The sequence below is a fragment of the Phaenicophaeus curvirostris genome, chromosome 1, assembly GCF_032191515.1.
Source record: "Phaenicophaeus curvirostris isolate KB17595 chromosome 1, BPBGC_Pcur_1.0, whole genome shotgun sequence".
NCBI lineage: Eukaryota > Metazoa > Chordata > Aves > Cuculiformes > Cuculidae > Phaenicophaeus > Phaenicophaeus curvirostris.
The window spans coordinates 186946811-186961633 of record NC_091392.1 but is presented as its reverse complement, the minus strand read 5'-3'; the positions used below and the strand labels follow the sequence as shown (position 1 = coordinate 186961633).

The 14823-nt window shown below is 40.6% G+C and overlaps 1 protein-coding gene across 1 annotated transcript in view; it reads right to left on the bottom strand.

Annotated features, from left to right (window-relative positions):
• FLT1 (fms related receptor tyrosine kinase 1) overlaps positions 1–14823 on the bottom strand; it is a 115602-nt gene that overhangs the window by 52491 nt on the left and 48288 nt on the right. The window contains exons 11-12 of the mRNA XM_069882886.1: positions 10801–10915; positions 1972–2080 (exon numbers count right to left, since the gene is read on the bottom strand). Of these exons, the coding sequence (XP_069738987.1) occupies positions 1972–2080; positions 10801–10915 (224 nt within the window). The remainder of the gene's footprint in view (positions 1–1971; positions 2081–10800; positions 10916–14823) is intronic.

Sequence of the window (14823 nt, the reverse complement as noted above, 5' to 3'; positions counted from 1 at the left end):
CAGCAGACAAGATTTTAAGAATTTCTAAGCTGTAATAAAGCTGCCACTCCTCTTTCTGAACAGCAGCCAATACAAGAGTCTTCAAAGGAAAGCCGTAACATTCTGCATGTTCTCATGCAAGCTTTAGTATCAAGGAGAAGGATTTCCTTCTATCCTTGGTCAAGATCTAAGAAAGGAAACTAAGAAGGAAAAACTTCATGTGACAGATCTAAAATATCCAAAACCATCATCAAAAGTTTGAAAGGGAGATTTGGGTACAGCAAATGGGGCCCATCAAACTTCAGCATAATTTGGTTTCAGGATCTTCTGTGTGACATTTCGAAGACTGAGGAGTAAGAGCTAGAAAAGGCCAAATCCATCACCTTGCATATTAAAAGAGCAATGGCCTCAGTGAATAACTCTCAGTGACTGCTCAACGTTACATGTGAAGTCCCGACAGAAAAATGAGAATACAGCTCCATTGGCATGTTAATGTACAGAGAACTAAGCGTCATTGTTTAGCTTTCTGTCCAAACAGACACAATATAAGGATAGGGACGAAAGCAAAACTGTGATTTGAGAGCTGGGACAGCAGTCATCTTCAAAGTGGCAAATGTTCTCATCACATCCATTAATAGAACATTGAGATGATGTTCTTGTTTCTGTATTTTAACAAGCAACCTGCCTATGTGTCACTTATCTGTGCTTTTTTCAGTAACCATTTCTCATGATTGTTAATAGTTTTCTATATTTATAGATAACTGACACTTTCTAAATGTGGAATTGTATTACTACAGCTATTCAGAATATTTAAAAAATATAAATTTTGGTCCACAAAATCAGGAGAGGGAACATTTTTCAAAGAAGTTTTCTTTCGTTTTTTTAACCAAACCTAGTGAGTGTGTGTCTACTCTTTAGATATCTCTCAGTGCAGTAGTGAGTTTCACTAAAATCACTCATCAGAACAATAAGCAAGAGACTGACAACAAAAACAAATAAGAGAAACAACAAAAATTATCAGCATATATTAAAATTATTTTTCCGTTTCAGCTTCAAGATTAAGATTTGGGATTAAAGTATCATAATATTTTAACCTTCTTGTCTTTTCTCATATTTTGGAATAAATTGCATGTCTTTAATGACCGACAGTGAAAGTTGTCATCAGCCTAAGTTCTCTATGAATTACCACTTTGTCAACTAAACCAAAATATCATTTTTCACCAGAAAACAAATCCTTTCTTATGGCATCTGCAGACTGAATCATGTTGCAGTTATTCGCAAAAAGTCATTGAGGTTTTTTCAGTAATTTCTGAAATCAACTATTTAATCATTTGTTTTTGAACCTGCAAAAACTTGGATACATTTAGTACTGTAAAAGTAACTGGAAACATATGCACAGCTAACATAACGTAGCTTTTTAGTGTCACGGCCCAAATGACGTCCAAGGTTGTCTTTCTTGGAAGAGGGAAAAAACCTCTAGTTTATACTCTGTCACTCTTCTGCCTACAAATTGTCACAGACCCTGAGAGCTGTGAGAGGCTGCCCTGGTCCCCCAGCTTCTGGCACCATGCTGCCTGCAGATCTGCTCTGCACACTACGTTGTGAGATCTCCTGGTTGGCAGCAAGATGAGGCTTTAGACGCCGTGGCTAACTCATGTGTAAAAATACAGCAAAATTCCACAAATGTAATGATACCATAGACTAGGTGATTTAAAAGGGGGAATCACAGGTCACCATATATGTGAGCAATTTGTGTCATGGTGGGATACTTGATGGAGGGATGAGTCATTCACCAAACTTGGTGTCCTTAGAAATCCAGACCAGTTGATGTGAAAAACCCTTCCAGGATCACCCAAAAGCATGGTATGAATTTGCAGCTGCACACATTCCAACAATTCTCAAACTGTGGTATGTGAAAAAGCCACAACAGTCTAACAGTTATAAACCTACGACCAGGAAACACATTTGGCTCTACTCAGAGCTAGATCTTACCTGTTACAATAAAGCTCACATTTCTTTCGGCTTTTCCTACTTTATTGGATGCCACACAACTGTAAATTCCGGAAGATTTCGCTTCAGCTACAACAAGAGTGCTAGCGGTCTGCAAAAGAAAGAAAAAAGAGGTTTAGCTCTTGTTGGATCAGGAACTTGGTTAAAACCTCCCTTCTCTTTTTCCTAAGTCACTGTTGACAGTCTCATGATTCAGTCTCTCCCTTCATCCAGTGATGGGCACCACTGGAGCTGTTTAAAGTAGATGTCACCATATACAGTTTTGGAGAAGGTGGAAGAATAACAGGAAACAAGCTCCTTGGGAGACCCTTATGCTATCAGAGCCATCATAACCAAAATTGCTGCTGATGTAATGATAATATACAAAACACAAAGCATCACACAATGTGGTTCACCTGAGGAGATGAGCAGTGGGTAGGGCAGCCAGACTGCAAAGGGAATAGGTGGGGAATGCCTCAGGCATTTGGATAATGCTGGGAAAAAATTAGCTCTATTTGGCACTAAACGCATTTGATTTCTCTTTCATTTTCTCAAGCAAGTGTCAGGTGAGAAATGGCAGGGGCAAAAGAGACGTTTACTCATCCTCTTTTGGAATATTTCCCCTTCTTGTACTTAATATTATACGTTGGGTTTCTTTACGTTGTATTTTATCACCATCTTCAGATGTTCAACATACTACATATTTTCACAGTTACATGACTCGCAAGATGAGACAGCCAGGAACCAATAACATTTGATGTGCCTTTAGAAAAACAAACCATACTATAATAATAAGATTTATACTTCACAGTGTTGGGAAGACATGGTCTAATGGCCTGGGCACTAAGTGAAAGAAGAAATTTTTGCAGAAACAACTAAAACGTGCTCTGATATAGAGCTGACACTTGGGGTATGCACAAGGAGCTCAGCAGTGGGAGGTGTTCTCAGATACAACTTAATAGCTTAATTTTCTGACTCCATTTTACTTCTTCTGTAAAACATGTGTTGGCTGGAGTTACAGGCAGAGTTGGGACAGTGACGAAAGGAAACTGTGTGGCCGCATAATCCTGTTGTTTGGAATCATTTGGCTTTTCTAAAAAGCTTCAAAATAATTTTTGTGCAATTAATACATTCTTTTAAGTCTGCCTGATTTCTGGAGTCCAGAAACAAGTACAAGAGGGTGAGTCAGTAATAAATAAAAACCAGTTACCTACATTTCTACATAAAAACTGGCTGAACATTTGCACTGCTTCTATGTCTCCTACTCCGAGATTTCATGGCTATCCCCAAACTCCCTGCTGAAACCCTAAAAAATACAGATCTTCTGGTTTCCCAAAGCGTTCTTTAGCGGAAAGGGTCTACTACTTTTCCTACCAGTTGAGCAAACACAGTGGATTTGAGTTGTTTGATTTTGCCTTATTTGTTTTAGCAAACTGTCCTATGGCCAATTCAAGACTACTGCTAACACGACCTGTCTCAATGGTCAGCTACCTGTCTGCTAACAAACTGCAGCTCATTTCTAGCTAGAATTTTTTAACCTACCTTTTTGGCTCTTCCGTGAGATGAAAGAGGCTCAGTAATGCCAAACAGATAATTACAGCCCTTGAAATAAAATAATCCTGTTTTGCTAAACTCAGTAGGCTGACCTCTACAAATTCCTAATTATAAAGCACGGGTCCAGCCCTGCCTATATTTTGTCATTCTCTTTGAATTCCTTCCAGTTTTTAAACATAATTTCATAAAGTGTGGACACAGGGCCCAGCAGCAGGGTTCCTGCAGCTATTTTATCAACATTAACTCAAAATAGAAGGAAGTCCCATAGCATCAGCTAATGTGGGTGGTTAAAAACTGCTTCTGCCATTCCAGATTTTCCACAACAAAAATAGCCTTTTTTGCATTAGTTGGTATAACCTCATAGAAATTTTGTTCAGGTAGGAACAGTAACCAAAAATGCACAGTGAAGGAGAGTGAAGATCTTACTGTCTGACTCCAGAACACCTGTCTTTACCTTACTGCACCCAGAACTGGAGCATTTATGAGCTTGAAAAGTACATGTCATTTATTCCTTCCACAATTACTCTGATGGTTTGGAAATTTTTTGTTCTTGATACAGAACAAATATTTTGTCTTGACATTACCAAGTATCAATTCATAATGAAAAAAACTGTGAACTCTACCTGAGTTTTACTACTCCAGCTCACTATGATATGATTGTTATTTTTAATATACTGAGGATTGAGCATACAGTTACACTTAAGCATTATGACTGCAGTTACTGACTGGAGTGCTTGTAGATCGTGCCTTTCTTTGCACATTGAATGACTTTAGAATGTTTCTCAGCACTGAAACTCAGTAATTTAAACAGAAAGCTTTTTGCCAGCATTGTTTAGGCTTTGACCAACCAGCACTGTCCCAAATGCTCCTCCAGCACACGGCAAGTATCACTCCCAAAAGGCAACTTTCATGCAACCAATGTCTTTTGGAGCGTAATGGGAGATAAATGTTATGAACACAGGCTTCCATGCCACAGAGTAGTTACTGGTATGTTTACTCAACTAAGGCAGAGAAAGCCAGTGTCTAGGAAAAAGCAAGACTGATTTTGCAACAGAATAGAGTACTTTAGAGACAACATGTTTCTGCATAAATCTTTCAGCATATAAATTAGTCATAAGGATAAGATAACATGTCTCTAAATAGTTTGTGAGCCCTCCAGTGGTGCAGTCTGTGTTCTGCATTATGGATGCCAGCCAAAACCAACCAGAAATGCACTGTGTACAAAACTAATCCTGGCATGTTGTTGGTTATTGAGCAATTATGGCTGTTTGAGATCAATCTGCTTCACATGGTTCCTATTCGCTATTGCTGCAAAAGGAGCAAGAGAGAAAGTTATCCTAGTTTTGTATCGTCTGGCTTTGAGTTTCAGGCTCTGGATTTGCAACCACATTATGTACAGAAAGTCTGAATCCAGTTGCCACGATCAGACAAAATGGGGCAAATCCTTCCTGGCATGTTTGGCATCTTGAACATCATCTACCTACAAACTCCATTCACTACCAAAGCTTTGACCCTTTATTCCTCCTTTCTGCACCCACCATCTTAGTGCACTATGCCACAGGCTCATCTCAAATCAAATCCCATACTGCTGCTGCTGCCAAATAAAAGAGGCACAAAGCAGAAATTCTGACAGACTGAAAATGAATTTACAGGGTTGTCCACACTGGAAACTAATGAGGAAAAGGCAGGGGAGGGTGGGGGGAAGAGGGTGCAAAGCAACTGGCATGACCATTATGCTTGGAGTCAAAGTGGCTCAGTCTTTCCTGTAAAGGGTCTGCTTGAATTTCTCTTGTCTCAAAGTAGCTTAGATAGAGCATTCCCACTGTTCCAGCTGATGGCAGGGAAGCAAGACAAGGATTCATGAAAGGGCTGATGACTCTTTCCTGACTCCTAGAAGGCTTTGGCAGACACAGGCATAAACATGCTACATCCAGAGATTGCTGTGCTAAGTTCTTTCAACAGCCCATACATTTAAAAAACAAAATACTGTCCTTTCAGCATTGACCACATTAGCGCAAGTCTGTCAAATATTGTTATTTTCCTCCTAGTTATGCTTTTAAGAAAATGTATTTGTTTAAAAAAATGAGAAAGAAATGGAAATACTCTCTTCTTACCCCCTCGGCTTTATTGGCTAAAGGAATGTTATCTTAGGAAGACAAATGTTAAAATATTGGCAGCAAACCATTGGATTGTTTGGCTTATGCCAAAGGCATAATCTGCATGCCTCACATGTTGGTGAGGAGCATCAGTGCACAACATCTGGACAACACACTTCACCTTCAGGATCGCCACAGAAGAAACACCAAAATATCTTCAACAGCGGGACATGAACACACTCAGGAAACACCTTTCTGCGTCAGACAGGCAAGTTGCTGCTGTTTAGCAAGCAGAGCTGTGGTTTCACTCTGCATCGCATGTTGTCCAGCTAGAAAAGGCCATGAGACTGAACACAGGTGGCTGACAATTGAGGAGATCACACTACAGAAAACTACACTAGGGGCACCCACTACCCTCCTCCCTGCGACCATTCATAGAGTGAGGCAGCACTTGATTGACGCTGCCCTTGCGTACCAAGGGAGGGGATCAATTTCAGGAGCTGGAGGGAGCTGCAGCTCAGCAGAGGCAACTGCCAAGTTCTGCTGGTTTTAATCTCACCAAGGGCTAGGCTCAGCTGGCACCTCCCAGTGATCTGCTTAAAAGTGTTGACAGCGATGCTAGTAGCACTAAGGAAGGCCCCAGGAGAAGTTACAATGTGCTGAAAGAGAGGCAAACTACACTCCCGCTGCTATCTTTAGCCTGGCTTCCTAGGAAGATCACACTGTCTGTCTGTCCATCTGTCTGCCAGTATCCTTTCCTCCCCACACCCTCAGCAATTTTTTTAACCTATTCCCCAATTTCAGCCAAAATTGATAGACAACTCAAAACTCATAAGATCTGATGCATTTCATGAAAACCAGCTGTTGGGTAGAGGAGAAAGATCAAAATGAAATGATCAAAATGAGCCTTGTTGTAGTGATCTAGCTTTCTTTTCTGCTTTGGCTTCCAGATAGCCAGTCGGCACAGCTGTACTGGCCAGACAGCTGGCACATGGAGGGACTGAGAACAGACACAACATGCTTCCTTGTCTTATGAGTGATGAGGGGACGCAGAAGAGAGCTACAGGTTTAGGGCTTGGTGTAGAAGATGCAGGACCGATGGACCCATCCTATTTTTCACAATTTATATCTAAGAAGGACTGACTATCTTGCACTCCACTTTTATGTTGGATGTTCACAGTCTACTCACTACTCACAGTAAGCACACGCCAGGCTGACACATCCTTGATCGCCAAACCAGAGATGGACAAGAATGAGCCTACGTTTCGTCTTGCACCACCTTGTTACAGGGTCATTACTTTCTATTTGCCCTGAAGGCAAGTGGCTTTGTCATGCACAAGGAATGGGACGGCTAAAATCCAGTATGAGTAAAGTACACAATACGGTAGAAAACAAGGCCATACACACACAGAGACATACACATACATGATAAACCACAACTTCATGCATTACTATTCTTCATACACATGGAGTCATGCACTGTGACACAGACCCAGCTTCCATGGTACCTATTATTTTCAGTGAGACTTCAATATATGCTAGCAGAAAGGAGATGGGACCTTCTGTTCCATTTCAGGTCCTCGAGAGTGTGGCTCTAGAAGATTATTTCTCAAAACCAAAGGGTTTTCGTTCTACTGCCTCTTAACTTTTCCCTGTACTAAACTGCCCTTCTGTCTACTGTCTCCTTCGCTTGGATTTACCAACTTTTCTTCTTGGCCAACACCTTCTAGTCTCTCTCATCTCAACTTGCCTTCTTAGCACTTTTCTGCACATTCTCAGTGCCCAGGGTCTTTGTCCAGCTCTCCTGCAGCTCCGTGTCCCTCATACCCCTGTACAAGGAGTACTGACTCCTACTTTCAAAGCTGTTGATAAAGCAGTACATGCCTGCACACACAGAAGAAAATATAGGCCCAGTATGTTTGTGCTGATACCAAGGAATACACAAGCTCTTTGTACCTCATTATTGCAAACCATTCACAGACTGACATTCTAATGAACATTGATCATGTTAATAATAATAATAATAACCAGAATTAGCCCTGAGTTATACACAGCAGTTAGCTTTAGTTGGGAACACTGAGAAGTGAGGGGTTTTAGCAGCTGAATGACAGGAGAGTGTCTGTGACCTGTTTATAAGATAAGCCTAAGAATAGACCAAGTTTGTAGGAAGTCACTGAACTGTTCAGCAAAATGAGAATGAAAACTTTGGGTGGGGAAATCAAATAACTTCAAGAGTTGTCTTGTGATTATGGCTTACATTACAAAGTTCTTCCATTATACCACTTGAGTTTCTCAATGTCTGTTTAGAGAGGCTTCAACGGAAACGTTACTAAAACACTGCTGTTGTCATGATTTTTCTGTCACCAGAAGAATAATGTAGCACAGGCTTCCTGCATTACTTTAACCATACAGACACAGAGTTTGGTTTCTTCCCAAGTTTAAAAATATACCTGTGGCTACCTTGATAACCACAGACAAGCAAACAACCTATCAACCTATCACGGTGAAAAGCCAAACTGGAGATACTCATGTCACACATAGAGGAAACAGGTGGAAGCGGCACAGTGTCTTTAAACAAGGTGAAAACAGCTACCTTGATTGCTACAAGAAATATTTTGACCATTCGTTTTTCATCTGTTCTCTCATCACAATAAACTCATCCTGTGGTCACCCATATTTCTCCTTTCACATTAACCCAAATGTGTGATGTTTGAGTCTCTTCATCTATTTCCTACTGCTTTGCCTGCCACCTCTTTATTGTTTTCATTGAGCTTTGACATTGTTGTTATCATGCATGCCATGCTTGGCTGTGGAAGTGGGGTAGACACACTGTTTAGACAGTAGGACTCCATTGATGTGGAGGTGCCTTAGAGAGCTTTTCATAGCTGTTTGCAATAGCAGAACTGCTCACAGTAGCAGTCCATCGGAGCCAGACACTTGTGACGATGTGCGGCATTCAGTGAGCTCAGTGCTATTAACAGTCTTACAATATCCCAGCAGAGGAGGAAGGATTTTGTCTGAATTGTGTCCCTTTGAGTTTGCTCTGGGAGACCAAGAATGTTTCTTGGACTGCAAAAAGTGAAAGCCTACAGACTCCCTTGGGGAAAAAAAACCCAAACCAACAAAAACATAAAATCCTGGATGCTCTAGAGCAGCTGTGTGTGCACAAATCATACAATTTCCAGCTTGGCCAGGAACCCAGGCTTAGAGAGCATTTTCTACTTACAATAGTAATCCAGCTGTGCTATGGAAGAACAGTGGAAATGAAGAAACCTTGGAAAAGCTGTGAAAAAGTGGCGCAAAGACATTGTTTCACTAACTTCCCCTTCCCCATAGGGAGCAGGAGGAATAAAATAGTGCAAGGTAGACCTTTCTTAGGTGTACTAAACAGCATGAAGGCAAGGAATACCAAGGAGAACCACTAAGTTTTACTGCAAAACTTCCTCTGTTAACATATGCAGAGACCGTGCCCTGGTTCATTTCTTGGTGCATTTTTTAAAAAGTGCTGCTTGCCAAAGACTTCAAACAAAACTTGTAGTTCTGCCACAAGGACCCATTATTAGCATCTTCCTTCAGGGAGGAATTTATTTGCTGTTGACTGGAAGTTGCTTTAACATTTCAGCCACCCCTCTTCCACTGTCTCCAAAGTGCACGGCAAACAAGGAGAATGAGGTCCTTTCATTAGCCAGCTCATTCTGCATTCTATGAACAGGTAAGACTTCAACCACACCATGGCTAGGTTCCTTCTTGAAAATAACTAGCTCTCATCATCTTTTGTTCACCGTTTGCCTTTGGAATACACTGTGTGTTCTTGTGGCTGGAATTATTTCCCTTTCCCCTTTCAAATCCCTCATTGTGTCTCATTTTTCATGTGCTTTCCTATGACAGTGTCTCCTAGGAAGCTGTTTGCTCCCATCTTTGCCTTGATCTTTAAGCACATAGAGGTGGCCAGCTAAATAGAGCAAATGTCTCATTGGGACCCAGCCTGTTCCCATGCACTGGAATGGTGCCATGAACACCTGTGGTACTTTCTAAATAATATAACAGCAGGAGAAAATGCAGTCCCAGGCCTGATTCTTGGCTGGACACTAAGCCCTATTAATCTGCAGTCTGTGAAAGGGCTCTAACATGAGAGTAGTTATAGTTTACATCCATTTTCACAGGCAGAAGACAGAAGGCAGCCATCAAGTAAAGGAAATCTATATCCCCAGTACCCTTATAATTACAAGAAGCATTTCAGTGTCCTTAGAAATGACAGATCTAGAATAAGGCAGGCTTTAAAATTTAGATTCTCATCAGCCGTTACTGCCACAAACCAAACTAGTCTGTGAAACCAGATGCTGTAGCTGCAGCATGACATTGTGCATTTTTGCCTGAGTTCCTGCTTAGTGCAGGCTGCCCAACCACATCAAATCAGCCTCATATCTAACCCAGGGAATTGCTGTTGATCTAGGGCATGCTTTAGGAAAATATCTTGATTTGAAGGTTTTAACTGATGGAGAATCCTCCATGCCTTTAGGCAAGTTAATCTCATTGGCTTTCTCTCCCATACTAGAAATCAACAGACAGCAGGTCTACTTGCCCTTCAGAAATGCCTGCATCTCCCTATGATCCATAAAGGGATGTTTGACCTGGACTAGACACAACATTTAGACAGTTAATGCAGCTGGGATGAATCCCACCATACCATCTCTGACTGAGATGTCTCTAAAACTTTGCTTCTGTAATCTGGATTCATTTGGCCTTTTAAATTTTTTATTGCAAGGAAAGACCTGGTCATCCAATAATCTAGGACCACATCTGTGAATAAACTTTTTAATGAGAGTAAATTGTTTAATTCTCACAGGAAAAAACAACAGGAAATTGTGCAATTTCAAAAAATTAAGCAAAGATGGCCTGGAATCCTGCCTCAAGCAGCTCTAAGAAAGCAGATATGGTGAATCCCACTGATACTTTCTCCTAATATGTCCCTTACCTTAATACGACTGAATGCACAAATAATTACATCTCTGCATCTCAGCTGATAAATATCAAGTACAGAAATTACTTTCATGTACACTGCTCTTCAAATCTGAACAACACAAAACCACTGTTTTCTTCGCTGTTACCTTGATAGCATTTCACAGTGCCTTTGCAACACATGCTGTCACACAGTAAAGTTGTCTGCTCTTAGGAATCATACCTTATTTTTGCCCTCTATTACAGCTGTTCGCTCAGTGATGCTCTGGATCCTGTTTCCTATGTTGCTGCCAGCTTTCAGGATGAAAGATCCTTCGGTATAAGAGCAAAAGCCATGCCTGAAGACAACAAAAATTAGTTTTATTGATTTGGTGATAGACTGAAACTTTCAACAGATAAAACAAAACAATTCTTCCAGTAACAGTGACCAGTCAGGGGAACTGCAGATGCTATGATGATCAGACAAGTATGGTTACTTTTCATAAAATCTTGAGGTTTGGAGCTTGATGGTTGGATCCTTTTCCACAGCCTCTCCTTAAATATTAGTTCTCTGGAGTACTTGCTAACATTTAAACCACTGTGGATGGGAGGTCAGAATTTTTAATCTGAGTTTAATTACAGGGCTGTGCAAGACCAACATCCCATTTCCAATGCTCCTGTTTTCAGCCATTGTCATGGTTCAGGCTTGCCTTCAAACATGAGTTCATATGATTTTCAGCATTAAATTCAAGGCAAGTGGTATTTGTCTTAAGATTCATTCCATAATGTATTGGATGCTGTTTCACTATGTGCAATTTCTTTTTGTTATAATGAAAAACAATGCAAGTTCTCATTTCTGAGTGTTTTCTTCAGTTTACAAAATGGTAAAGTTTCAATATTGGGATATAATGATTACAGGACACCCAGTAAAAATAACTGTAATCCTGTAAATTCACAAAACAATGTTAAAAAAAACTATATCTAATTGCCAAAGGGATTGAAATGTTCATTTAATCTGAAAAAATCTAAGTTAGGTTGATGAATGGAAATCTCGGGGAAAATATGCTTTTGCCTTACACAACAAATTGGCTTCTAATCAGAACATTCAGGTGTGGTCATAGTAGAGCTAATTTGTTTCCCAAAGCCTAATTTGGTACACATGGAAATAAACACATTGGAATGCTCCTTAAATGCTTTCTGTCCCTATTCTTCTTTAAGGATATCAAGTTTTGCTTATCTTCCAAAATTTACTTGTGGCTTGTTCAATTCCAGCTTCAACAGTAGAGCTTAACCCTTCGGCAGGGTCAAGCTCTTTCAAATATGATATGTTCCTTTGATCTTCCAGGGATTTGAAAGATAACAACTGTAGTATCTCTAATCAAATAGTTCTGCCATGGATATCAGTCACTTGGAGAAATGACCTTTAAAGCCCAGTGACTGGATAATGGCATGTGATGCAATCCTGACCAAAGAATGAGGTTCATTTCCCTTCAGCTAACTGTGCAGTTTGCTCAGACTTCATGTTGTTTATAATATCAATGGTCCACTAACTTCACATGCTTGTTTTAAATTGTGCAGCTTTGCGTCAAACTGGCCAGCATCCTAGCAGATACTACAGCTTAAAGAAATGATGATGTGTAAACTAACTTGGGCCATAATCAGTAGCACAGATATATGATTGTCCATGCAATTTTCTTAACATGCAGTGTGAGGCTCAGTGAGCTGAAAAGGAAAAGAACCATGGTCATTCATGCATGGAGAGAGGACAGGAGCAATAGCATGGCAAGAAAGCCCTATTTACACAGCCATTTCTTCCAAACTCTGGCTTAAAAGCCAACTTGGAATGCACGATTGTTGAGGATGAGTGACAGCTGCATTAAGACAGCTGATGCATTCAGATTAGAAAAAATGATTAAAAATTGTTCAGAAAGATAGATGACATCTACTCTGCATCCTTAATCCTTTAAGGAGTCTGGCTCTGTAACACAACTAGAACACAGAAGACATTATAACATTGGTAAGCTGATAACATTTCCATGCCATAGCAGACATCAGAACTTATTTCATTATGCCAGTACCATAAGTACACAAACAGGCTGTATCAAAGGCATGTTCACTGTGACTGGATATTTGGACAACCTCTGTTTAGGAAGATTGAGACCCCCAAAATCTCATTTCATCCATAATAAAAAAATATTCTTATAATTTTCATTCTTTAAAATAGATGGAAACCGCTACCTTTACTCACAGAATGAATCTATGTTTCTTTCTTACAATCTTGAATATTTCTGGTTTTTACTATAAAAGGCCTTACAGAGACACATATTTTGGAAAAGGACAGAAAGATAATACAATGCCTATTCAGTAACTGCTTGTGCAGCTCTGAAAGGAGCCTACAGGCTTAGTCATTATTATACTCACCCTCATAACTCCTTGAGAAAGACTGTATATCTTTAGGTTACAATGTCTTAGGCATAAGAGCAGTGTTATGTTTTGTTGATTCTTAGCACAATGGAGTGCAGATTACTCATTAATACCATAATAAAAAACACCATCAAAATTACATCACAATAACAGGAAAAAACCACATGTAAAACACTGGATGAAATATTAGCCCTGGAAGCACATATGTGAACTCTACTGGCTTCACATACCATACTATCTCCAAGCTGCTGATTGCAATGTTAATGCCAATTATAGTAGAAATTCAAATACACGTAATATCTGTTGTCCATGGTTTTGATAAAAAGGGAATCGCAATCAAGCTGAGAATATATTATCCAACAGCCCACAGTACACAGCAGGAGATATGAATACTGTCGTATGCACCACTTCAGCTCCACAGTCTGCTGGATCAGCAAACATTTACAAATGAGCTGCAAAGCAGCTGCCAGCAAAGTCTAGGACAAGACTCAGACTCATCCCTTTGGATGCAGAACCAGATGCTTTCTCTCCTCAGCTGCCAGATACTCTCACTTTAACCTCAAATACACTAGGACAATTCAGGGACACAGAACACCTCCAGTCTTCTGAGCTGGTGACTCAGGTTAGTGCTTGGTCACCCCTCCTCTTGCTGCTGCCAGCAGTGCCACCTGAAGACACGGCTTAAGCCAGCAGCATCATGTAGAGATGGGAAAGGGACAAATGGGAGTAATTAGAAGTCCTGCCTCCTAACCTGACTTCAGCTTGTAACAGCAGGCATTTTGTAACAGAAGGAAGAGCTCCACTGAACTTAGATGTAGTCATCAAACCAAATGTTTGTGTTAAGTACAGATGCTTGGAAAGAAAGAGAGAAATGAAAATATAAAAATTTACTCTGGCTGGGACCAAAATACACAATCATCTTCCCGTTAATTCGATTGATGTTTCATTGCGTGTGTCCTCAGATAACATCAGCTATGTATTTTTTATGCTTGGTAAAGAAACGACAAGTTACTTCAAACTATCCACTCAGTAAAACAGCAATGGTTTTCTATTTCTAGCAAGATCTGCCTGTGTTTGCAGGAAAATCCCACTGAATTTTGGATATCTAAATCTTACTTGAGATATCTCTGGAGTGCATGAATTCCTGAAATGTTTTGTTGTGGGATGAGCCTCATTGCTTTGCATCTTCAGGAAAGCTTACAGCAGGGTTACCGCCAGGTTAATGAAAAAGCACACAGTGTTCACAGAGATTGATAAACAAGCTAATATCTGCCAGCACATTTCCAAGCACTTCTTACACCTGTTTTCCTGCAGATTCTTTTTATGTCCCTACTTTTTGGATGCAACTATGCACGTGTAGGGGTCCTATATAATAAATGCTAAGGGGGTATGTAGTACAAAATATCTTTATAAACTTTATGCAGTCTCAGAGCAAGAAAATCAGATTCTGCTGTCCTAGTTGAGCACAGGGAGAAGCACAGCAACCTGGTTTCTGACCCCTAAGTAGTTTTTCCATGTGCCTGAGTGCGTGCCTGCATGCCCGTTGCCTGTGTATGCGCTGCACACCCCCCTGCACGCACAAGCATGCTTCATCCTTTCAGTCAAAAGCCTGAGAGATAGGCTATTCCTTTGTGAAAAAAGAAGCTGCTAATTCTCCTGCAAGTATCAAGAGAAGCCCAGCACAGGAGGAAGGAGAGGTGCGAGTGGCTCTGCTGGCATCGGGGACCAAGGGAAGCTGGCAGTACATGCTGCCTGCAGCGTGGGGCAAACTGCACTGGCAGACCTGCTCCCTGCCCTCAGCTTTGGGAATTCACACTTCTTTGGAAAGGCTGGGGGGAGGTTT